Source organism: Gymnogyps californianus, chromosome 6, assembly GCF_018139145.2.
Source record: "Gymnogyps californianus isolate 813 chromosome 6, ASM1813914v2, whole genome shotgun sequence".
NCBI classification, from domain to species: Eukaryota; Metazoa; Chordata; class Aves; order Accipitriformes; family Cathartidae; genus Gymnogyps; species Gymnogyps californianus.
The window spans coordinates 36,890,210-36,915,688 of NC_059476.1; the positions used below are offsets into that span (position 1 = coordinate 36,890,210).

Consider the following 25,479-nt stretch of genomic DNA (forward strand, 5'->3'; position numbering starts at 1 on the left):
CTGTTCTCCTGGCTTAGGCACATGAAGCCTTTAAGAGAAGATAAGCACAAACTTGAGACTTCTCTACCTCTCTCTTGTGACTAAAAGCTTCAACCCCCAACATCTATTCCAAATAATTATTCCATAACGCAGGATAACATATCAGAACAAATACTATTATTCTAGAAAAATGTTTGAGTTCAGTACCTTAAAAGGTCGTGTGCTGGGAATAAAAGTTGGTCTTTTAGAAAACAGATCTCAACTACTTACAATTTTTTGATTTTTAAATTTTAAAAAACCCTGAAATTTGAATCTCACCAGAAAACCAAAACACGCTGTAGCTGCAGAGGTCTGAGGTGTTTAACACCATGCATTTTTGTCATATAGAGATGGGACCTCAGTTTATGCTTACTGCACCCAAGCACTACAATTGGCTTTGCTTAATCATTATTCTAAATTATTCTCCCCTTCTTAGGAAAGGCTAACCAGCAAGCTGTAGAACAAAAAGGTGTGCTTCACCTCGCCAAATTTCAGAGACTACACACAAAACAGCACAGACAAAAAGGATATCATTGCCTTGGCCTGCAAGGAAGGAGGACCAAAGGACAGGGGCAGCACAGGGACAGAACACAGCCCATGGTGACAGGGCCACTTCTTACATCCATGATTCCCACCTCTTAAAAGAAAAAAGGAACCTATACATTTAAACATTAAACAGTCCTAATAGTCAGTCTCTGATCCTACTACTCTGGCATAAAACAACTTCCTTTTTTTTTTTTTTTTTTTTAAAAGAATCCCAGCATCACATAATACACTAAGGTAGTGCTCAACCTGTGTCTGTGTTTTCCAGCAGCACCAATGACTGACTGTGCATTAGAAAGCTGTTTTAGAGGCAGCAAACAGAAAAAATGATTCTTTTTACTTTTACAAGATATTTCTTTGACATATATATTCATTAGAATTCAAGAGCGTTTTAGGGAACCACATCTCAATTTTGTTTGAGACTACCGGATCAAAACATTGTTTCATCTGTAGATCTCTGCTCAATCTCATTTTTACCACACAACAAGAAGAAAGGACACTTTTTAGAAGTAAATAAGGAAATATGGGATTGTTCTTGTTTCTCATCCAACTTTGTGGAGGGATGGCAATACCTCTAACTTATGTATTTATTAACTTTTCAATAGCATGCAGACCATTTCCTGGACAAGCATAATTTGGTGTAAGAAAACAGATAAGCTAAATCTTAAGACTTTTGTACACATAGATCCTAAACATAGAAAGAAAAACTTTTCTATACAAGGATATGTTATTCTGAAATCACCACTGTAATAAGAGTACATTTTACCCTAATTTTTTTGATCTTTTGAAAGACCCAGAGCACATACACAGTTGATGAAGCAGCATGTATTTTCACCTGAAAAAGAGGATATCCTGTCAACTACTCAAATTATTTTTGTACTGTTCAAAATATTTGTATAATATAAAGCAAAGTATTAACAAAGTATAAACAACTATAACAAAACCAACATCAAATTTTTATTATTTCAAACATTACAAAAGTTAGGGAGCAGTTTAAAAAAAGAGCGAAAATGCTCACATTTAACATCTAGAACTTTGTCTGCAACCATATGCACACAACTACTTGACATTGATCCAAGAGAAAACAAAAACTAATTATTTTGAAGAATCAAAAAAATTGATGATTCCACCATCGATCTTGGAAAGAAACTTCTCAGTAATATTCTAGAGTATGAGGTAGTATAAAGAAACTAAAACAGATCTGTCAAGGATATTTTGTATTGTACACATGCTATTATCTTCACGAAAAATAGAACCTGAGCATGTAAACTTCTTAGTCATCAAGCTGCATCTCTAGTTTTGTTTCTTGGGAATTTTTAGAAGTCATCAAGAGATCTTCATGAGAGATTAATTACATTATGTATATAAATATAAAAGACTTCAGTATTTAAAAAAGCAGAAGTACACTTTAAAGAATGTGAGGCTTTGAAGAAGAGAAAGAAGTTTTTCCTAATTTTTTTTTTTTCAAACAGCACAACAACACAGCATCTTAATTAGGAATTCTAATAAATGGAATTACTGTACCTAAACTACATTTTAAAGTCTTTAAAATCAAACTGAGCCCAGAAAACTATGACTCAATGCAGCATTAGTTTAGTCCCCCCTCTGCCTCAAGTGTTTCCCCATTCACTTATGCAGATAACTGCTTATCAAGATAAAAGTGAATACTGAAGTAGCCAGCCAGTATCTGAAGGAACATAACACTTCATATTTCTGGTTTGTTACAAGTACACCGGTACTAAAACGACCAGCTTAACAATCAGCTTAAAGCAAGAAATGTGTATTGTTATTTTACTGAAAGGAAAACTTTAAAATAATTGAACATGACTTCTGTTTTGGCTTCATTTAGATTAACCAGTGCATATCAGTACTCATACCCTACTAACCAGTTATTTACACTCAGCAGCACCGGAAGAAAGTACACAAATGCCTGTAAAACTCTCCATCTTCACAATCATAAAATGTTACACTTGTGGATACTTTCATGAGCCCCTGCTGGAAGATTGAAGATGTAGCAAGTTAAGGAAGTAGTTCTCAAGCATTTTGGTAATGTATCACTTTCACAAAAACACAAAACCTGTTTGAATATACATTGGCATTTGCAAATAAAGCAGCTAACGAGGCCTTTCCTATTTAAACAGGAGATGGAAACAGCCATAACTAGAGCAAACTCTGTACAATGCCAGAGAGAAAGAAAAAATTAACAAGTTACACCATTTTCCACTCTAGCAACATTATTAGTGAACTGTTCTCTCACCAGATGTGTTTAAATACATAGTACTTCTGACGAAAACAATCACACTGACATTAAGATGCCAAGAAACTAGGACGATCACAGAAGAAAAATGCAAAAGCATTACACATTAAAAATTCAGGCCTCAAAATTTAAAAATTATGTCGAAGTTGACTTGCAAATCAGCATGGCCTTTTTCTACTTTTGAAGACAGTGAAGGTTGTAAATCCATCTATTAGCTTGATCTCAAGTATATTTTTGGCATATTTAATTAGCACATTTTGTACCGTGTTGCCAATCAGCATTAAAAGTATAACCTAAATAATCAAAGATCTTCCCATCCTTATCTCAAATCTCACTAAATCAATCTTACCTTTCCCCTTTCACAAAACAGCGTGGAGAAAAAGGATATCATTGCCTCAGACTGCAAATGGCAGAGTAGCTTCTCTAAAGGAGGATAGCGGCACAGGGATGGAACACAGCCCACCATGATTAGTTTGTGCTTGGCTCTTGTGATAGCAACATTAAGACGTCGCCAGTCCTTCAGGAGGGCGCCAAGCTGTTAAATAAACGTAATTTGCTTTTATTTTTCCTACTTAAATTTCAGAATTAATGTCGACAGATGCGTTTTGAAAATGAGTGTTTTAACTATTAAAATTGACTGAAACAAAGTTAATATGACCAACTTACATTTTCATCATTACTGTTCCTAACAAAAGATACAATTATGACACTTTTGTCTCTTCCTTGGTATTTGTCTACTGTGTTGACTTCCACTCTGTTCTCCTTCAATTTTGCCATCAAATCAGTGATTGTTTTTAATTGATGTCTGTATGGTGATATAATACCGATGTCCGAAGGCTTACAGCCAGCCTGAACGAAGAACAAACAGAAGAAAAAGAATTCCCACTGCAGTTAGCTTGGTATACTCATTACTGTCAGAAGACCGTCAAGGATTTTTTTTTTTTTTTTTAATTTAAATAGTCCTGCAAGGTATTGTGTCTACACTAAGTTGTCAATGGAACTCTAGGTATAACTGGTATTCACTAAAGAAAATAGAAAATATTAGTTACTGCAAGCTCCCAGGCTTTGTCTTAACCCAGCACAAAGACAGATACCCTTGAAATCCTCATTTTTCTTTCTTCCTCAAACTGTGAGGCGAACATTCAGAACTCCTAGTCTGTGCTACTCCTGAAGCCGACTGGATGAAATAAGGAAGAAAGGCAAATCCTCTCCCCTCCCTCACAAGAAAGTCCTCATCTCAAAGAATTTGGCATCCAGCTTTTTTTGCATCCCAAATCCAACCAGGCAAGGGACAGGGAACTGAATGCAGACCTCAGGCTCCTCACTATACTGACATGTAGCCAACCTTTAATTTATCCTTAAGGTTATCCCTCAAAGAATAACCCAATACGTATAGTCATCATTACTATAGCAATGTAAAAATGATTAATTATAAAGCTGTCTCTCCAAACAATGTAATAAAATAAAAGATACCTTAATAAATAAGGACGTGAGGAAGAGTACTAGTTTAGCTTCTGTCACATTACTTACACCACCTTTTTCTGCATGTTCTGGTGCTGGGACCTTTAAAAATATAAATGGAAAATAATTACTCTAGCTGTCTACAATAGCATATTATATTCTGATCCCTAACTCACCGTGTCATATGTGTTTTTATAGTAACAGTTTTAATAAAAAATAAGGTTAAATGCTAAATTTTACAGAGTATAAGAGCCTATACTGTAACTTCAGAATACTGCACTTGCAAAACAAGTTGAAACAATCTGCTGAAATGAGTTTATAGTACTAGCAAGTCACCTTAAGAAACTGCCAAAGCTTGATCGTCTGACTTTACAGTTGACACAATATATATCATATGAAAAAAAAAAAAGGACATTTCCCAGCCTGACAAGGTAAAAGAGCAAACTATATTTTACATGGGACTTTTGTTTTAAGGCTTTCCATATAATGATGTTTACAGTGAATTTTCCCCATTTCCATGGCAGAAAGGTGGTGGTTTTTTTAATGTTTGAAAGCCTACACTTAAAACTACAGGAAGAACTATCCAAAATGGTAGTATTAAATTTAACTTCCAAATTAAAAAAAGTATTCACTGAATTTACCATTTCTTAACTATTAACTCCCTTTTCCTGCATCATGTATGAATGTCATGGTTTAACCACTAAGAAGAGAGTTAACTCTGTCCCAGCCAAAACCAGGACAATGAACGAGACCAGAAAGCCAGGAACAAGCTTAGAATGTAAACTCTTGGCATTTCTGTATCACAGTTTTATAATTTTTCTTTGCTTAGCTCTTGCCTTCTCTAAAGTTTAAGTAGTATCGTTATCAATGAATGGGTCCCTGATGTTTTCCTTCTAGTAAACTGGCATGCAGCTAAACATCTGGGGTCAAGTAACAGACCTCTTCATTTAAAAACAGTCTCAAACTGAGCATACACTAAATCTGCCTCTGCTTTCTGGCTCTGAATTCCATTTACTACCTTATCCATTTACTGCCATTTACTACTTTACCCATTCCACTATTTGCCTCTGTTACTAGTGACATACATCAACTTTCTTTTCTTAGATGCCACTTTGTTCAGTTTTCCTTCTAAATTTTTATGACAGCATTGCCACTTAAAATGGGAGGTGGTGTAGTCTGACTTAAAGCAACACTCTCAGAATCCTATTACAACTAGTTTTACTTCTCCAAACAACCACCCCAATATCACTTGAATGGTTGAATTTGGAGATCGCTGTAACGTTTAACATGTGGGTAAAGTAACACATAGTTAATATTTGTAAGAATAGTCCAGGTAAGTGGTATCTGCTTCCTAGAGCAGTAACACTGCACATGTATAGAATCTGACAGTGTACAATATGCATCAAAAGCTTCACAAATGCAAGAATTCAACTGACTGGGTAGCTCATTAAGTGTAATCTATGTTCAATGCCTAGCACACTAACTGAACAAAAAATAATCTAATAGAGATTGACAAACCTGTGAGCGGTCTTCTCAAGGCAGCACATATATGTATTAGTAGTAGGCTACGGCATCCACAAGTTTATTTTAGGCTTCCAGCCACATGCAAAAAAAGTAGTCTGTATTGTGTTGCTTAAGTAGGGTACTACATACTTCAGTAAGAATCCTATTTTTCTGCAACATCCTCCAAGCTTCTTTTACATGACATAGTGTTTTCAGTATGTTGTGTAGATTACAGAAGCAGAAAATATTTTCCTTCACATTAGAAGATTCCATTGCCTTTTCCAAAACAGCAGTTTCTCCATAGCTTGTCTCAACAGCTACACAGCTTAATACTTACTGTAAGCTAACTTGTTTTTTTACACTGCCATCATGCACTCAGTCTAATTGTTGTTACCACCTGTCATATCACAACTAAATTAAGAGCTATACCATTATAGCTGTGCTGTTTGGTGGTTTGTTTTTTTTTTTTTAAATTCACTATTCTGAAAACATCACACCTAAGAAGCCTCCAAACTTGCATGCACTCAAGTTTTCTTCAAGCAGAAAAGCACTGTTTTAATGAACAGTTCTATCCACACTAGCATTAAAGCAGCCAAAACCTATACAAAAACTATTTTAGGGGAAAAAACTTCTAAAAGGTAGGTCATGCTTATAACACATGCTTACATTTGTACTTATTATGTTCACATAGTACACCAAAAAAACCCCAACAAAACCAACTTTGGCCTAGAATTACTCAGAAGACTGGCATTAAATCAAGGATATAGTTTTTCAACATTCAGACCCAAGCCGTCAGAGGCAATGCAGACAGACACAGGGTTTGGCAGAAAAGGAACAAACAGATTTCCGATTACTGTCACAAACTTGTCATATTATTAAACAGAAAACAATAGAGGCTTTTTTCTTTTTTTAAAAAAGCAAGCATAATAAAATGCAAGCTTCCTGGTGGTGTCATAGGCTATTTTTCCCTCTCCTTTCTCCCCTTTCATATCCCCCCCCAAGTATGTTTCTTCAGAAGCTTTTCTTGGTTACACTACGAACAACAGTATACAGGAAAAACACACTATAAAGTCAAAGAAAACAAAATAAATGCTGGTTTTGTTTGTTTTGTGTTTGGTGGGGGGGTGGGTTTGGTCCCCCCCCTTTTTTTTTTGCCCTCTATGACTACCACAATACACAGAGTTCTGACAGGAAGTCCAAAAAGAGAGATATGACATTATAGCCTAATGCCTCAACAAAACCAAGAGTATTTTGCAAAGTGAAGCTTTCCTGCTGGTTCTACAAACAGAACAGCCATCTTGTACTCAAGATGGGCTTTCTAGGGAAGGAAAAAAAAAGTAAACTGGAACAGAAACTCTAGCTTTCATATTACCAATTTTGGTATGATTAATAGATTAACAGATTATCAGCCAGTTTCCTATTGGAATAAACCTCTTCCCTGCGACCTGGTCTGCTTTTCTGTGAAAGGGACAGCAGCTATTGAGGCATTCCTGGAAAAGGTCCTCCTGTTTAGTTCAGGCATTTTTAGAAATTTCTCGAAGTCACTAAAGTAAAGACTGTTTCTTTTTAGATCATTGAAGAGATTCTATCAGAAGGACTGTTAAAAAAAATGAATCCTGTAGAATGTCCTGGAGACCACAGAAAGATTGGAGAGTTCTTTCCAGGGTCAGCATAAAAGATCATCAGTTAATACAATTATTGGCAAAATAGGAATCAACATAAAACCTGTTAGAGAGGAAGACAGACTCAAATCTTCATAATCCAGTCACTAACTACAGTGACAGCAAGTACTAGAGACCACAAATATGTACTAATTTATTAATCTTTTTCCACACACATTTAAACTGTTCCTCATTTTACCTAGAAGTCAGTTTCTTTGCATAATTCTTATCCACTCCAGAGTTATATTTTTCTGGCAAAAATTTGAGTCTCCATGAAAGGACACACCTAAACCAACTTCCTCCTCCCTCACGCTTCAGTGTATAGAATGTCTACAAGATTCAATGGAGAATTACAATTTTTCCTGCCACTGGCACACAGCTTAGACACCACTGACCCTCAGCTGCTGGAAATGAGGTCATTCTATGGTTGCAAGGGCATCCATATGACTACACACTTTGAGCTACACTCTGTACACGAGAACAAAGTTTAGAGTACATTCGATATTTTCTGAAATATTATCTGAATTAAACTTTTCAGCTGCTCTTAGATGCAATGTTTCTAGCAGTAGCTGTACGACCCCAACTGATCAGCCATACTAACAACATTCTTGCATGTTGCACATTTTACATGTAACTAGAAAACCATTTTTTAAAGTTACATATTTTACCCTACCTAAGCCGTATGAAGTTTTACATGTTGACTGTATTAAGAGCTTGCATCAAAAATACAATTTTGAAAGGAGAATATAACAACCTTTACCTTCTCTGTGTTCAGAAAACACACAGGAGTGTCTGGATCAAGTACTTCTTTCAACCATGTTTTTGAAGCATCTGCAAGCTCCAGTTTCAATTTTTTTAGGTTGGGCAAGTTAACAGTGGCATTTGACACCTTCTCTGAGCCACATTCCAGTTTGCCTTCATACACTAACATGTTACTCAGTGACATAATTTTACTAAAGATTTAAAAAACAAGAAAAGACGTCAATCTTGTGGTTTCAATCCCACATTAAAACCCCAACATAATAAATGAAAGTTTAAAATACCTATTCATTCTGTATTGCACAGTTAATTGGACAACAGCACTTTGGTTTTGTTCCAGCCTTTTAAATAAGCTTTCATTCATGCCAAGATCTCTGTTACAAAACAAAAAAACAAAAAAAAAGTGTCAGTCAAAACATTGCAAGAGCCTTCCCAGAATTCACGTTACTTGCAGCATTGTCCAGCAGCATTTTATCTTACCTTGCTTCTGCATTCAGTACAAGTGGAGGCAGCTGCTGATGATCCCCTACCAGCACAAACCTTTCGGAGCAGAATAGCGGGCCCAGACAGATGAGCTGACTTATTTGGGAAGCTTCATCAACTATACAGAAATCAAATTGCTTCCGAACAAAGATGGGGTGATTTATTCCCATGCAAGACGTTGCTACCACTGGCTGAAAAATCAAGACACTCTTTAAGGATAAGATACATCTTGTATCTTTTAGCACTACGTTTTCCAGGTTAAAAGAAAAAATATTTCCCATTAAACTAAACTAAAATGTAAAAAAAAAAATGAAATTATTAATCCTCAAAATCAGACCAGCACACCTTACGTCCATATTGGCCTCACATATTCTTGCATCGATTGCAAATGACAAAAAGCCAGCTTTAGAGCAAACTGTAGTAAATAACTTGTTCCTGCCATGTGTTCAGAGTGATATCAGGTTCTATGCATATACAATTCATGGAGTGTGCTGAAATGACTACTGTAGAAAATTATGTGTTTGGGTTTTTTTAATTCCAAAGAGAAGATAAAACAACAACAGCAGCACAGTTCTTCCCACCGCTGTGCTTCCACTGCAATCCAAAATGACTAAAATATGAAACATCAAGTCACTTCCCTTATGACTTCAGTCATTCCCCTGCAATGCCTATCAACAAAAAAGTAAATGGCAGCTTTTACAAAGTTGGCATTTACTCCAACTACCATGAAGCTTCATTCTTCCAATGAATTTAATTTAAAGCTGCCACTGACTCAGTTTACCCAGCTCCCATTATGGTTTGCATTAATAGTGACATAGGCAGCACTAATCTTTCAATCAAAAATTAGTGTTTGGCCAGGTTAGCTCCACAGCACACCACTTCCTCTTCCCCATCTGCTGATTGTTGAAATGGCACAATGAGCACAAGCAGGAGGGAAAAAGGGACAAACAACAGCAATATGTGACTGAAGAGAGAGGAGGTTGCAGCAGTTCATCACCCCTCACCCCCCAAGATCTCAGATAAAAGCACTGGAGTCTTTGGGACTTTCTACTTACAATGATAAGTTACTTCACATGGACATAAACAATGCTTTTCAACTTTCAGACTGTTAATGTTGATCATTATTGGCTATAACGAAATTGAAGCAATGCAGAGATCGAGTATCTTTTTCAGCTCAGATTTCTTACAGCAGTAACACACCCTTGGAATGGGTTCCTTCTCTGCAGCATCCAAACAACCAGAATACTTACGTAATTATTCTTAATAATTTGCAGAGCTAGCAAAAAACACTTTTCTCACCTGACTGTTATAGATCTCTTCCAATTCTGTTACAGATTTAATTGATTTGGACCTGCAAATTTCTTCTTCTGTAAATTTCTGTATATCTGGATGAACCTTCTGAGCTCGCCCCAAGCGCAAGAAACCAACTTTGAATTTGGCTAGCTTTAGCAGGATATTGTCTACAGCAGTGTGTGTAAAACTAGTCAGAAGAACACTGAAGCCACAAGCAGAAAGAATTCTCACCTAATGAGTGGCAAAGAAAAGAAAAAGTTATTAGTTCATATACAAGAATCAACAATCCCATGTTTGACTAGATAAAAAACACAAGAAGTTTTGGAGGGAGCCAATAACAAGTATGACTTCATTAATATCAGTCTTTCTGGCAAGGTCTGCCAGTTAGCTATTGTCAAAGCAATAGGGGCAATAGACCTGACGGTTCTCATAAACAGCAGGCTTACTATGCATGCTGCAAACAGTGAGAGCTAAGAACATCCATGCACACTCACAAACTGCACTGAAAAGAAGGAACTGCACTCTAGAGATCCCCACTGTAAGAACAAGTCATGCAGCCCATTTCCACAAACACTGTTCTCCATGACAGTTTAGCCACAACAGATTCAGTAGAACGAGCTGATCTGATAATAGCAGCAGCTGCTTGCTCTCCAGCCTCCTCTTTCCCCATGAGGTGATGGCAACTGGAAGCGAGATGACACTGCTATTTCAAGAAAAACTCACTCAGCCCACAGCCTGAATCCAGTACGCTCCTACAGTCCATTCCTGGGGAAAGAGAACCACCAACTAGAGGAGATTGCTAGCAGGCTGCACATAGCTTCAGCACCATGGGTTTATAAAATTTACAATGGACAAGTTAATGACTTCCCCAAGGAGTCCCTTTTTTGAGCTGTAACTTAGGATTTGAGGACTTGCTGACATTTGGGGCCAAAGAATTTTAACACTGAAGTGTCACAGACGTGATTAAATATCACACTTCAATCTCCTCCCTCCCACACATATTCCTACACAAGCAAAAGAGAATCTTGCTCCACAAAATACATTTTTAGTTCTACCAAATACAAGTTCTTAAGTAAAACGAAATGTGTTTTCTTCTTTGAAATTATGCAGATACCAGTAGACTAAGTCATGACAATTAATTTTGGACAGTATGCTTTATACACAGTTTGTTTAATGCTATCCTCTAAATCTCACAAAAAAATTTAAACATCAAGGTACACGATCTTACTAGAGCGCATATTGTAGTAGTTTTTCCTGTTCCAGGCATACCCACAATAAGTGTGTAGTCTTTTGAAAGTAGCACTTGCTTCATTGCCTGTTTCTGAGGCTTATTTAGACCTTTAAGAAGAAAAATCAAAGTGAAATGTCTACACTCCATAATCATTGTAATAATTGCTAAAGTTAATAAAACAAAACTATAGTTTCCTCCTCCACTAAAGCCCTTAAAGAACTGAGCAGAGTAAGTCTGTAGGTTCTAATGAAGTAACGATATTAAACATAATACACAAGACACGTAGTACAGGGTCTGCACTACAGTCCTAGAAATAAATCAGTAAAGACACCTTTATTCTTAGACCTTTTGTGATTTTTTTCTAATATCCTAAATGACCACCTCCATATGATATCATGTATGGGCATTTCTATTTTCTCTTACCCGCTTTCACATTCAAACATACAGCTCACGGCAAAGGGAAATGAGTTGCACATATAGCATCATCTTGTTTAGAAGAAACATTACATCAGAGCTGTTTTTCCCCAGGCTGATGCAAATAAGCAGCACGTTCCAGCTATTTGGACTAGGCAAAGCTCAAGCAAAAAAATAAGTCCTCAGACTGAGTTTTTGTAAGAAGTTCTATTTGCTCTAAGAGAATTCAGTTAAATTTCTGTTTTTACAGACAACTATCAGAGAACAATAGAAATATTTTCACCAAATATGACACACTGCCACATACCTAAACAAATTTTGTTTTTAAAAAAGAAAAAAAGACAAGCAAAAAAAAAGTGCCACAAAGCATCACGCACTACAGAGAGGGCAACAAGACAGCAAGAGTGATTATACAAGTGAATGCTTACACCAAAGCCCATCTCTTTCCACTCCCTCAAAGTCTGCTTCCTCTATCCAGGAGCCTTCCCTGCTCCTTCCTTTTGTAAAAGTTAGAGAGGTAATCATACGGCACTCTGTTTGAAACTGCAAGCTGCAGCAACTAACAAAAGTAAAATAAAGTTGTCAACAAATATCCGGTCAGGTCTTCCAACTAGTTGAAGACTAATTTAATCACAGGAAGACATGCAAGGTAAGAACTCGTCCTTAATTTTTAAGCAGAAAAATATCACTGGACCCCAAAGTAGGAAAAAAACCCTGATATTTAGTATGATAAATGCTTTGGCTATAGAGACATACTACTAAACAGAGGATTTTGGGGAAAGCCACTCTGTACCCTTTAAAATATTTGCAACAGTTTCCTTTGCTTCTGGAGGAAGGACAGAGCTCAAATGCTGAATAAAACGTGGTTTGTGGAAGTCAATTATCAAGTTGCGGAGCCTTTCACTATGGATAAAAAAAAACAAGAAGAGTTACCAGTTGAGAAACTTTATCTGAAAATATTGAAAGTGTGAAATTAATTTGATTTTTCATACCTGACTGGAGAATCTTTCATCAATTTAGAAAGGTTTTCAAAAGGGACTCCTATACCAACATCTCCTTCTTCGTGATCCAACCTAAATACGGTGCTCTTGGGGAGCTTTGACAAATTCCTGAAGGATGACAGTAACATGGACAAAATAATTCTGTTTACAAGCAGTATGTTGATGATTAAAGACTTAGTAATAAGTGTTAAGTGATATCTTCCAGAGGTCCAGAGTGAAGCAATAGCTAGAAGAAACACACTATTAAGCGATCTAAATAAAACACGATCAGAGCCCAATTTAAAGACAATTAGTCTGACTAATGAAATCACTGTATCCATACAGTCTCATGTTGGAGACATAAGTAAACGGAGTTTGCAAGCATGCTTTTATTCAAACCACCTAGTTAAATAGACAGGCATATACACTGACCAAGTATCGACATTTTCAATCAAGATAAGAGAATTTCTGAAGGGTACTTCCCCAAGCCCAGCAAGAAGAGTCAGAACATGTCAGAGCTTTTTGGACACCTAGAAATACCCTTCCTGAATCCAGTATCATAGTGTCTTCAAACAGATTTTTTTTTCCTTTTGTTTATTACCTGCCCAACAAACAGGAGACTTTTGTCATGCTGACTTCTCTAACATAGCCAGTAGCCAAACCAAGTAAACCATTTCCTCTCCACTCACAACCACTCGGTCACCAACCAATAGGTTTGTTCTAGGTATGGCACCATTTCTACGTTGGAAAAAATGTAGATACTGTCCCTCGGAAATTTCCCGCACTTCATCAACTCTGATCATGTTTCCAACACAATCTCCAGCCTTCTCTCTGAAGATATTAGAGAAAGAAATATATTTTAATATTAAGATCCTCTCAGTAAGAGAAGTATTAAAAAAAACACAAGTAAAAAAACCATACCACCCACAACCAACCACCAAAACCAAAATACAAAAACAAACAAACAAAAAATCCCCAAAGCAACAAAAAAAAATAACAACCCAAACACACACAACAAGAACTAGGAAGATTAAACGGTCACTTTACAATAGCCACTTTGATCAGAAAAGATGCGAAAATATGTAGAACCCTTGTAGTTGTTCCAAGAACAGACTAATATTTAGGCTAAAGTTATCTATAATTTCCTGTTAAAAAATGAATACTGAAATGTATGGATCCACTTCACTAAGATGTTCCATATTTGCTTATAGATTTGCTTGTTTCACTTAAAACAACTGAGCTACATTTCACTTCTACAGATGCCTTGAAATGGGCCTACAAACCGCCAATTATTTTTTCCACAGCTGCTGGACTAGGTGATGTATAACAACATGCTACTTCAGCCAACAAGAGCCCTTAGTCTGCTCTTATCCACATTCATGGCCATGCCTAGGAGTATGGTCCAAAATGCATCATTGTTTGTCAAGTAAACTCTCACGAAACCAGCACAATGAGCTGGGCTCACAGTCACCACCCAGCCTCAGCCCCCAGAGACACAAACGAAACAGAATTATACCACTTTTGCTTCTGAAGACTGAGGCTGCGGTTTGCTGCTTCTCATGTGTGACTTAATAACAACAAAAAACCAAATATCATATTGCAAATATAAACCCAGTAAATCTATTAGGCTAATGTCTCCACTAGGTCACATCTCACAAAAAACCAACCAATGCAAGTAGCATATTTGACTATTTCTACAAGCACTAGAAAACATGTAGTTTTCCTTGTCGTGAAAACACAAGTTGACAATGCCTCATTTCCAGTTACTGAAGGGAACATCATTTGTACCAGGTTAGAAATTATATCTTACCTTTCCAAAGAAGGTATCATCCATATATTTTTATATCCCTTTTTACCCTCTCCATTTTGCAGCTCCAACATTAACATTAGATACCACAGGCTGAAATACTCTAAGTGGGAGGGTTTCAGGTGCTGGGTCTCTCTTTCAATAATGGGTACCATAGCAGGAGGAAGAGACACGCTGGCCATCTTTTGTTCTACAGCTCTAGGAGTAGAGCCAAACACAGAAAAAGAGTCAAACTGTATCTTTTTTTCTTGCAAGTCTATATGTACATAATGCCAATCTAAATATATACTGTAACATACCAGATAGATTAATCCATCATCACTGAAATAAAGTTGAATCCGTATCCTTTGTTCATATGAACAGTCTCATTAGTAACTTTACATCATCTCTACGATTTTGAATTATTAAGGACAGTAAGTTAGTCAAAGACCAATTAAAGACCTTTCAAAGATAGTACTGTATACATTTAGATAGTTGATCTTTTATTCCTTTTTGGTAACATATGAACACTACATTGAGATTGTTAAGCTAAGGGGATTTAATAGTTAATACACAAGCAGACTTCAAGTCAATTTATCTCAAAACTAAATATCAATAGACATTATACCTAATCACATACACAAAATGCAACCAAAGAGAAAGTTAGTTCAGAAGTGAATAGCTACCCAGTTAGTAATAATCCTGTTGCTATAACAAGTGAATATTAGAAACAGTATTTCCAAAAACTAGTTTACAAAAACGTATCATGTATGCCCACAAAGCTAGCTCCCTCAACATACACTTTTACTCCTACAATTTTAAAAATAATCAGGCGTTATATTTACACAAGATCACCCCAAAAGCTCTCCTGTTCTAACATATCTCATTTGATCTCTCCAGTATACAATTTTGGTTCTGTTTTTTGTGCAGCATAAATACAAGACTAAAACCTAAAACAGTTTTTAAAACAATTCAGTAAGTTTATGTGAAAGTTTATCAAATACTTGCTCATGACTTCTCTTTAACAGGTGATACAACACCACTTCAGCAGAGTAATATCAATGTATCATTACTTGTGTGATACCCCACAGGGAACAATCTTCTACACAGTCAAAGTGAGAGCTGTTGTCCAGCCATAATTCAGCCTCAAAACACTGCCCATTTCAAAGAGTTGCAAGAATATAGCTTTTTAAGATCATAATTATTATTAACTTTATATATAACAGAAATCTGTTATCATCATCAAGTATTTTGTTAAGACTTATCTCAGATTTTGTCTTGCAGAAAGTGTACCTGAGCAAACACATTAAGTCTCTGCGAGATCAGGGACTTGCACTATAAAAGTTGCAGTTGGGGTCTATGGAACATTCTTTTGGAGTGCAAGAGTCCTCAATAAAGAAATAAGAAACTGTCAACCACAAAAATGAAGTCACAGTATCAAATACTACAATTCAAGCTTATTTAAAAACATGAGTCAAACTTTTCTTTTTACCTGCTGTATAGAAAGCAATTGTGTATTTGGGAGCAATAGTTACAGGCTTGACTGTCATCAATTACAGGAGGCAAAGCAGCAAGCTGTGAAAGCTGTCTTCCCACGGCAGATTTATATGTACTGTGCGTTAAGTAGAAGGCCACATTGTTTCTTAACTTCATTAATTCTGGCAAGAAAAGAACAAACTAAGCTGATGTTTTCGGGTTTGTTTGTAATAATTTCTAACTCAAAAGTAACTAGCCATCAAATTTAGTCAGCTAAGAAGTGAGTATTCATATAGCAAAGTCCTATGATATTAATAAACCAATTAAGTTTTTAACATAAGCTTATTGGAATTAGTAATTTTGTAACAAGTGATACATCTCTAAGTACAGATATGTTCATAAGAGCAAACCTTATTACTAAAATGTTTCATTTTAATTAAGATAATTATGGTTTCTGGGGAAAAGGAACAACTTTACCTCTTCGGTCCATGCGAGCTCCAGAAACAGGGTACATAGTACCAGTTTTAAGATAAACAAGAAATCCAGCTTCAGGATCTAGTCTCCGCTCTAAATTTAACAATGTATACAGAATAACCTGCAAACATCATGTATAAACTTATTACAAGGTACTAAAACCAAATTACATTATAAGCTGTATTTAGTTTTTCCATAATTTATATGGTTAAGCAGCCATTACTATCACAAGTTATCTAGAAGCCATAAGTAGTAAGCACCTAACCAAGGATTTCAATTAAAAGGCATCTTCCTTAACAAAAGCTTATAACAAGGCTACTACCTCTAGATCAGGCCAGCTACCTGGAAATATGTACGACACTAATTCCTGAAGCAGTTTGCCTCAACCTAATACTTGAATGTAGTAAGAAGAGACTAAAGAACAGATATTTCAGGATAAAAACCTATAAATGTGTTTGAAAGTGGTAAATGTATATACCTTCTCACTCCTCAGTTCACTTTCATTTTATATCAGCAGCTTTGGGCATGGCAAGATCAGCTATCCATAAATCTATATTATACCACACACACAGTGTTTCACATTCATAGACAAAATAGGTCATCTAATAAAATAAAAAAATATACATAGCCACTGATAGTGAAATTACACATTTGTTTTTTGTACCTGACTTCTGTGCTCTATGGAGTTAGATTCCTTTCCAGACTTGAGCTCTAATGGCATTATCCTAGACTGTACTCCAGACTGGCGATGGATTTTCACCCTGGCTGTAACATCAATCTTTCCCTTCAACCCAAACCTGGGAGACCAGATATTCTCTTCAATGTCTAAGATATCTACAATCTCTACCTTAGAAGAGAAATCTTCTGTTTTTTCACCACTTAACCTAGGAAGAAAATTAAGTCAGAAGTTAACAATTTCCCTTCATTCTTAATATTTGAATATCTGTTGTAATTAAATACTTAATATTTTTGCATTATAGGTGCTCTTTAGGCACTAACTTTAGAAATAAAGTGCATCGAGTCTCACTCAAACTATCTTCCCATTAACAGAGGAGGCATCGCATCAGAAAGTTACTTTAAATTGCACATTGGCATGTAATTTTGCAATTCACCTAAATTTCAAAGTTAAAAAAGAATCTTAAACTGTTTAATAGTTGTATGTCTTTCTGAATAACCACACTCTAAAACACTTTGTTTCTTCAAAAAGTTTAATGATATACACTGGAAAGCAGCACACAGATTTTACTCAGACCTGCCATTTCACTGAAACTTCACACCATATAGCTATTACAATTAACAGCAAGAAACCATAGACAAGAAGAGCTCAGCAGCAGTTGAGTAAAGTCACCGTTTCACTGATAAACTGTTATCTTAGTGAAGAATTACATTTGATTAATAAATAGTTTCACATCCTGATTTGTAGTCTTGCACATATTTACAGCAACTTCTAGCTTAGTCAGTAGATCAAATACACTTGCTTTTCTAATTACTAAAATTTCTATACTTTGTACCACACTGTTTACAAGGATTTTAAGACCAGTAAGATTTTTATGCCAGTTCACCCTCAGTCTTAATGTCTTCCCCAGTACTCAAAACGACAGCTAAACATGCAGCGCTCAAGATTAGCTATTTTGGCAGCGAGGCCATGAATTAGCTCCATATCACTGAACAGATTTGCATAAAAAGTGTTGTTGTAAAAACTAAAACTGAACCAAAGATATACCATGTAGAACAGTTTTAATTTTTAATTCTGGCTTCTTACAGTTTTAGTTGCATTTTATTTTGGTCAGCTGGATTGTGCATGAAGTCTTCCGCCCATTTAAGAAAAGATGGCAAATATTCTTCCACTTCCTGCATTATTTCTGTTTGTTTCAGATTTAAGTGATACCTAAAAAATAAAGCCATGCACATTAAGGAGACAGAAATATTAGATTTGCTGCTGGTACTAACAAGATTTTGCCTCAAGCAGTAACAAGATTAATGGAAATAACTGTCAAGTTTTAATAAACATCTATAACTTGTAGATAATGACAGATTCATTAAGGTTCAACTCGATTAATTCATAAAACTATAACTGAACATCCATTACAAGAGATAGAATACACCACGTTCGTTTCTGATGTAACTTTTGAAACGACAGGTGTAGCACAATGAAAGCATCAGCACAGCAGATGTGATGAAACAAAACTAATAGTTAGACTGCATGAAAGGAGTACCAGACTCATGCATTTAAAAATGGCGGTTCCTATGCTTTATGCGAAATTGAAAACATTAAAAAAGTTTTAAAAAGACCATTTACTTTTTGTCTGAATACACTGATCAGCTACTTGTTCTTCACATACATTTTGACAGGCTTCAGACCATTTTAATTGGAAAGGAATCATGATCCTCTGCAGTTGCTACAGTTACAAATACACATGAATGCAAAAGTCTCATTAAACAGAACCTAATCATGTGGCATTAGATAACTCAGTGCTGGCATTCACTGGAAATAATGTCATTATTCTACAGCAACAGAGAAATACAAGTGGGTTTTGCACAAAAAGGTTCATACAAGTGCAAATGACCACAGCCAGCAGACTTATGTAACTTACTTTTCAATCCCAACAAACAGTAGCCTACATATGCAAAGAGGAATTGCAAATCAACAGTTTCAAACAGAGAGGCCCAGAGCAACACACAAGCCTTTAAGTAATCTTAGCAGTCAGATTTCAAAATATCTACCTTCATAATAGAACTAGAGTAACAAATCTTGTTACAATTTTAACTTCCAACCCGTCTGGGGCTAACAGATACTGACATTGCCCAACATAAAATTTATAATATTCTAGATACAATTTCTTTACATGACTTGAATTAGATTTTAACCAAGTCTGCAGTAAAATCTTAAAACTGACAGCCATTCATCTTGCCATTTTTTGATGGAAATATGAAGACTATTTATTTGGCTAGCATTTCTATCAGCTTTGCAGAGAAAAATAAGTTAAAGGTCCTCTAACAACTGAGCCATTAAGTAACCTGACAAAGAATATGAAAATATCAGACATCTCAATGCTTGGTCAGTCACAAGTTTCTAGTTCATCTCCTGAGGATGAAAATTAATTATGCTCGTCACATTTAACTCAACTTTGGGAGATGCCTGGCAATCTAATGTTACAGGCACAAACACTCCAACCTGCTTGGCCTGAAGAAAAAACCCCACACACATAGTTACTCCAGAAGCATAGTTCAGATCTATAGAAGTAGCTCAGCAGGGAAGGCATATTAAATTACACTATGAAACAGGGAATTATCTTACTAAAAGATACCCAAGGTTCATTAAGCAAGGTCATTTGGCAGAATACTCTCCCAATACTAGCACTACATTTTTTAAATTAGAACTTTATCTGCTAGTTCAAGTGTTCCTACCCTGTCTTCCAAACATAAAAGACACCTGCAATGCTACTTACATTTCTTTGAGATACTTCTGTCCATACACAATTTTATTTGCTAGTTCTTCTACTTTTTCTTGTGCCAAGTTATTTGTTACCGATTGCTGGAAAATTTCATGAAGAATTGTACCAATGAGTGTTTGGCGCGAACCAGACTCTGAGCCCTGCAACAGATGTTATATAACACACATATATACACGTGAAGATTTATGCCCACTTCATGTCAACTTTTCTATAAAATTTCTGGTTTTTATTTGCTGCACATGATGGACTGCACTTATTTAATTGCAAGATTAGAGCTTTCACCTCACTAATTAATATCTATTCAAACCTGACTGTGAAAACAGCCAAATTGAAATGGGTCTCTCCTATTGCTTTATCTCTCATTTTTATCCCAACCCTGATAATGTTAGGATACAATCCCTATGTGATTGACAGATGAGAAACAAAGGCACAGATTAAAATGAATTTTGAGCAAGTTTTGCCTGTGAGCAGTATTAATAGCAGTATTTCCTAATGCAAATACTTACCTTTACAATCTTACAGATACTATTTTTTGCATGGAGGAGTTTCCTGTGTGTTACCAACTCACATAAAATTATTCCAAGTATCACCAAAATGGCTCAGAAACCCATCTAACCATCGTCACCAGGACTGGGCTCTGTAGACTCACAAGAATTGGAAGTGGTAGTAAGTTATGACCTCTGCATGAGCCACCACCAAACAAATGGAAATATAACCACTGTGGTTTAAGTACTTACTGGTATCTTTTACAGACCTGGCACTTGTGGGCTGCACTCACAACTGGTGGATGGTGTTATCCCAGAGTCAGGACCCTCTGCATTGTCCCTTCCCAATGATTAGTTTATTCTCATTACTCCTCTAATGAAGGGCTGACACCATTGCACAGTCTTAATCTCCTGTACTTAATTTTCTTGTTTCAGTCACAGGCTCCCAGCCAGCCTGTTTACCACTCCATTACGATTCCCTTGCCCATTTGGATTTATATTCCTACCACGTCTGGAATTTTTTCTCAGCTGAAACGGGCAGCTGCTGCTCCTCTGCCATCCACGTATCATCAAGGACACTACCACAAGAAACTTTTCCTCATTCCAAGTTCCAGCAGCTGGATTCAGATTCCAGAGTCAGCCCACACCAATTCTTAACTGAATTGGCTGATTTTTTCAGAGGCTTTTAACTTGGCCAAGCGTGGTTATGCTTTCATATGGTCAACAAGAGGCATGTCCCTCACAAAGGATTCAAATCCACACAAAATGTGGCAAGAGAGTACCAAAAAAATTGCCAGAATTTTAAGTGGGAAGACCATTTCTTCGTCCCATTAGCTATATTAAGAATACAGGATTATTTCAGCCGCAATTCTCAAAAAACACAAGTTCAACCAGAGACAGGCAGTTTCCATTCTAAATTATTCTATGTTGTAAACATTATGAATAGCTAATAACGACATTTTGCAATACAGCATCTCAGCCAGTTTTAATATTGAGCTAAACCACCAGTCTCAATGGAACAGTAACCCATTAATACGCTTGATGCTCTAGAATTAACACTTACCCTAAACCTTTCACTCAGCAGTGCTCTTCTCATACAACGAATACTATTTGATATCGTAGTGCCAGAAAGCAGCAGATCTGGGTAAAGAACCAGGTATCCAGACTGTTCATTTATGACCCAGGTACCGGAGCTACACTTCCCTTCTAAGTGAATGACGTCTCCTGGAACAACTGGAACAGACTCCCTATAACGTAATACATTTGAACAACCATTTGTAAGCTACAGACACAATGTAGTAGAAATTATACATTAATATATCAGATTCAACATACTTTGAAACAGGAGGTTATTGCGATTCTTTTTTACGAAGTTGACGTAAATAAATTCTGAAAGTGAATAAAGGAATTTTTACTGACAAAACTTTGATAATTTTGAGCAGTGGATCATGCATCAGGACAGCCTGAATGTAGGGAAATCCTGTTGACTTCAAGTCATTCCAGATCCATGTATTGAGCCATTTCAGTATTGTTATGTTTTATATTGGCATACTACTTTTTCATTACATGAGATCTACCTTTTTACTTAACAATTCTACCTGTTTCAGAAGCTCAGCAAAATCTAAAAATATTTTTATTGATTTAGAAATTTCAGGGTTCAAGATCTTTTATATCGTTTCCTTCAAGAAATGGAGTCTTATACTTTTCTCCCATCTTTCAGGCTTGCACGGAAAATGAAAAGCAGTGCCAAATAGCATGTGCACGGCCATGTTTCAAAAGACTAAGCTAGTCTTTTCTTCTGTAACACACCACGCAATGCAAACACCTAAATTAAAATCCTATCCTTACTTGAAAAAACTTTTGCAGCAGAGCTCAAGCTAAAGTGATTTTAAAAGACTGTATAAAACCTCACATTTTACAGACACAGCTTTGTACATGTATAATGTACAGTGAGGGTAGAAGAACACTTCTAATTGTTGCAAGACAACACTTAAACAAAATAGCTTGCTTAAGAGTTTACTGTCTTGCTGTTTGTTAGTACAAAGACAAATTAAAACTTTAAGGTAGCAATATCCACTCAACACAAGTTACATGACGTCAGTTGTCTCAAGATGAGCATCCATTACACTAATACACTGATAACACTACATTAGATAAAAGTTGTTTCAGGATTTAGTATCACTTTTAAGACAGTAAAACTCATCTCAAAGGCAACACAATGAATATTGACTTAATTCAGTATTTCATCCTCTTTTCAGACATCTACATTTCTGTATGGATTACCAGCCATTCCTAAGAATGCACAGTTCTGTATCTTCCAGTGACTGAGATGCTGTAATTGTCAAGTGTTTCTCAGGGTCACTTCCATTTCTCTGTATTACGCTGACTTCCAACACACGGTATCTGTTGTTCAACCCATTCCTAAGTATTCTGTCACAGGAGTCAGTCACTTTCTTCTGAAAACTGAAGTAATAATTCATTAATGCAAAGACATTACACTATTTGAAAAGAAAACAGCCAACCCATACATAAGAAGAGAGAAAGCTTCAAGTATAAACCCAACTTTAACCTTCTTTAAATTTTATGTACATTTCATGTGGTTTTTTAGTTCTATACAGGTAGAGTGTAGGAAATCTCCCTGGTGGTGTTTCCACATTGTCTCTTTGGATGGCAGGGATGAAAAACAAGCATTTGGACACGAGACATAAGGAAGGAGACATAAATATTAAGTAAGTTGCTATTTATTGCAGCTAGTGCTTCCTTTTGGTGTCCATATATTCGTATTCATTTAGAAGTTAATTATAACTGTACTGCAACCCTGTTCTTGTGAGAAAGCTTGTATCCCTTTGAACACTGTAAAGCACATAAGAACTCCTACAATCACCCACGTACATCAAACACGGAGAACTACCTTTTCCCCCCCCTTAACCTCAACATAATTAGAAAACTGATATTCAAGGTTCAGTTTTCATCTGGCCAATGGCCAAAATTTCAGACAGAGTGGTCAGGCTAGCCACTCTCCTGACACCAAACGATGCCTGTTAGAGCTCCAGGGCGCAGGTAATGACAGAGCTCACACCAGGCGCCTGCACCCCGCCCTGTAGCCTACCCTGCCCAGCGCAAATCCCAGTTACTTGCTAAGCAGCGGCGGGTTTCTCTCACCGACTATTCCAGGCAGTCCCGAGCGCTTCCTACCTCTCCCCCATCCCCGACGAAGGCCTGTGCCGCCCCGTCCCCGCTCCGGCGGCCCTCAGGACTCCTTTCCGCCTTCCCGCGCCCGGAGCCGGAGGGGCCGAGAGAGGCAGAAAGGGGTGCGAAGCGGCGGAGCGGGCGCGCGAGACAGCCCGCGCGCCCTGCTTTAAATTTCAAACCCCCCGCGCTCACGGCCGTCTCCGCCCACTTGCTCTTCCCCCGACTCGGCCGCTACCTCTCCGCCATGAGCAGCTCCTCCGCCGCGCACGGCTCGTCCCGCCTCAGCTCCACAGCCCAGCCCGCAACCCGGCCCCGACGCGAACAGACAGACAAATGCACATCTCCTCAGCCCCGCGCCTCACAAGAGCCCTCCGACCCTCCAGGGCGCAGGCGCAGTACAGCGGCATTCTCCGCCCGCCTCCGGAGAAGCCCCGCCCCTCGTCCCTCCCAGCTCGGCCACTGGCGGGGAGAGAGCTAGCGCAGCCAATGGGAGGTGCCGGGAGGGCGGTTCTCCGCCGGGGCGGGATGGGGCGCGCGCTTCCCGCGCGCGGGCAGCGGGGTTGAAGGCGCGAAGCGGCGCGCGGCTCCTCCAGCCGCTGCCGTGGGGGCGGGGCCCGCGCCGTGAGGGAGCCTGACGGTCTCCTGGGCCTGCGGCAGTTACGTCTGTGCTGGAGAGGGTAGTTCTCAGCCCTACCTGTCGTTTATTTCCACAGCCTCAAGTGCCGTTACAACTGTGGCCCCTCTTCTGATACCAGTGCAGTAGTATGAGGTAAAATTAGATGTGCCTTTTGCTCCCAACTGCTTATGGGTGAATCTCAGCCTGAGAGTCGAACTTTTACTCTGATAAGAACTTGTTGTTACATTCAGTGCGGCTCACTGACAGACAGAGGCTTTCTGAGGCGATAGAGAAGTTGCAGATACACAGATTTCCTGTCTTCGCTTTTTTTTGGCCAAAAAAAAAAAAAAAACCATTCTGGATCTGAGGCCATCGCTCTTGCAAAGATTGAAGGACACAGGTATTAAATCTATTCTTAATACATCAGTATGAGTGTTCTGTAGTTTCAATGTCAGGAAAATGATGTATTAAGAGTTTGGTCTTGTATCTCTTTAATGTAGCCAAACATTGGGAAACAGTATGAGGCGTTTGCTCTGCAAAGATGACAGTTTTGGCCAATGGTTGGACATCACAACAGAAGGATCAAAGCTTGAATTTTAAAAGGTGAGAACATACTTAAATTAGCCCCTTTAGTCTTCTTTGGGATAGTCCTGAAATACATGCAGTAAACTACATTAATGTTGCTTCCCATTGCAGAACCTCTAATATAAGCTTACTTGCAATTTAATAGTTATGTGTAGATGCTATTAAATGCCCAGTCACATAATTTGATTATGGTATTAAAAGAGATTACATAAATACTTCTTTGTACACTTGATAGACTACAGAACACAAGGTTCTTTCATGTTGCCTATACCTCTCATACACTAAAAAAGAAATATCTTAACAGAATATGGTTATAAAAGTACAAAATACACTTTAAATATTTTTTTGAAGTTAGCCAAAATCCAAGCAGTCTGGGGAATCTCTACAGAGAGGCTGTGAAATCCAGAAAAATACCAAACCTTACTTTAGTACCAAAAGTTGCACTAAAGTGTTCAAACTTTGGCTCTTCTAATTCTTCCTGGCATCAGCGGTTGAGAAAAATGTTCTTACAATTTTAAGATACATTAGTGTTCTGCATCAAGTTTGAACTATGTAAATTCAGGAATTTATTGTCAAAAATTTGTTATCACAAGATAATGAAATTTGTTCCTTCCAATCCTGTGACAAATGCGGAGTTAGCTATCTATGCTTACAAACAGTTAACATGCTTTATATGCCCTCATTTTTTTAGGCCACAGATTTAATCAGGGAAATCTATGAGGGGAAACTACAGCTGTGTCTTCCCCAGCAACTGACTCAGTAACATATACTTGCCTGCTCGCACCCCAGGTAGCAAGTTTACTCCTA

General features: G+C 37.4%; 1 protein-coding gene across 1 annotated transcript; it reads right to left on the reverse strand.

Moving 5' to 3' along the window:
• Positions 1-1,500: 1,500 nt before the first annotated feature.
• On the reverse strand, positions 1,501-23,743 carry DNA2 (DNA replication helicase/nuclease 2). The gene is given in 22 exon segments (XM_050898949.1): positions 1,501-2,572; positions 3,207-3,353; positions 3,485-3,667; positions 4,292-4,381; positions 8,204-8,396; positions 8,487-8,576; positions 8,683-8,876; positions 9,985-10,209; positions 11,207-11,316; positions 12,417-12,526; positions 12,616-12,732; positions 13,205-13,277; positions 13,280-13,434; positions 14,414-14,608; positions 15,882-16,047; positions 16,343-16,460; positions 17,004-17,223; positions 18,102-18,227; positions 19,789-19,934; positions 21,343-21,526; positions 22,563-22,742; positions 23,707-23,743. Coding segments are annotated over 22 exon segments (3,090 nt in total). The 5' UTR covers positions 23,718-23,743; the 3' UTR covers positions 1,501-2,515.
• Between the last annotated feature and the right edge of the window lie 1,736 nt (positions 23,744-25,479).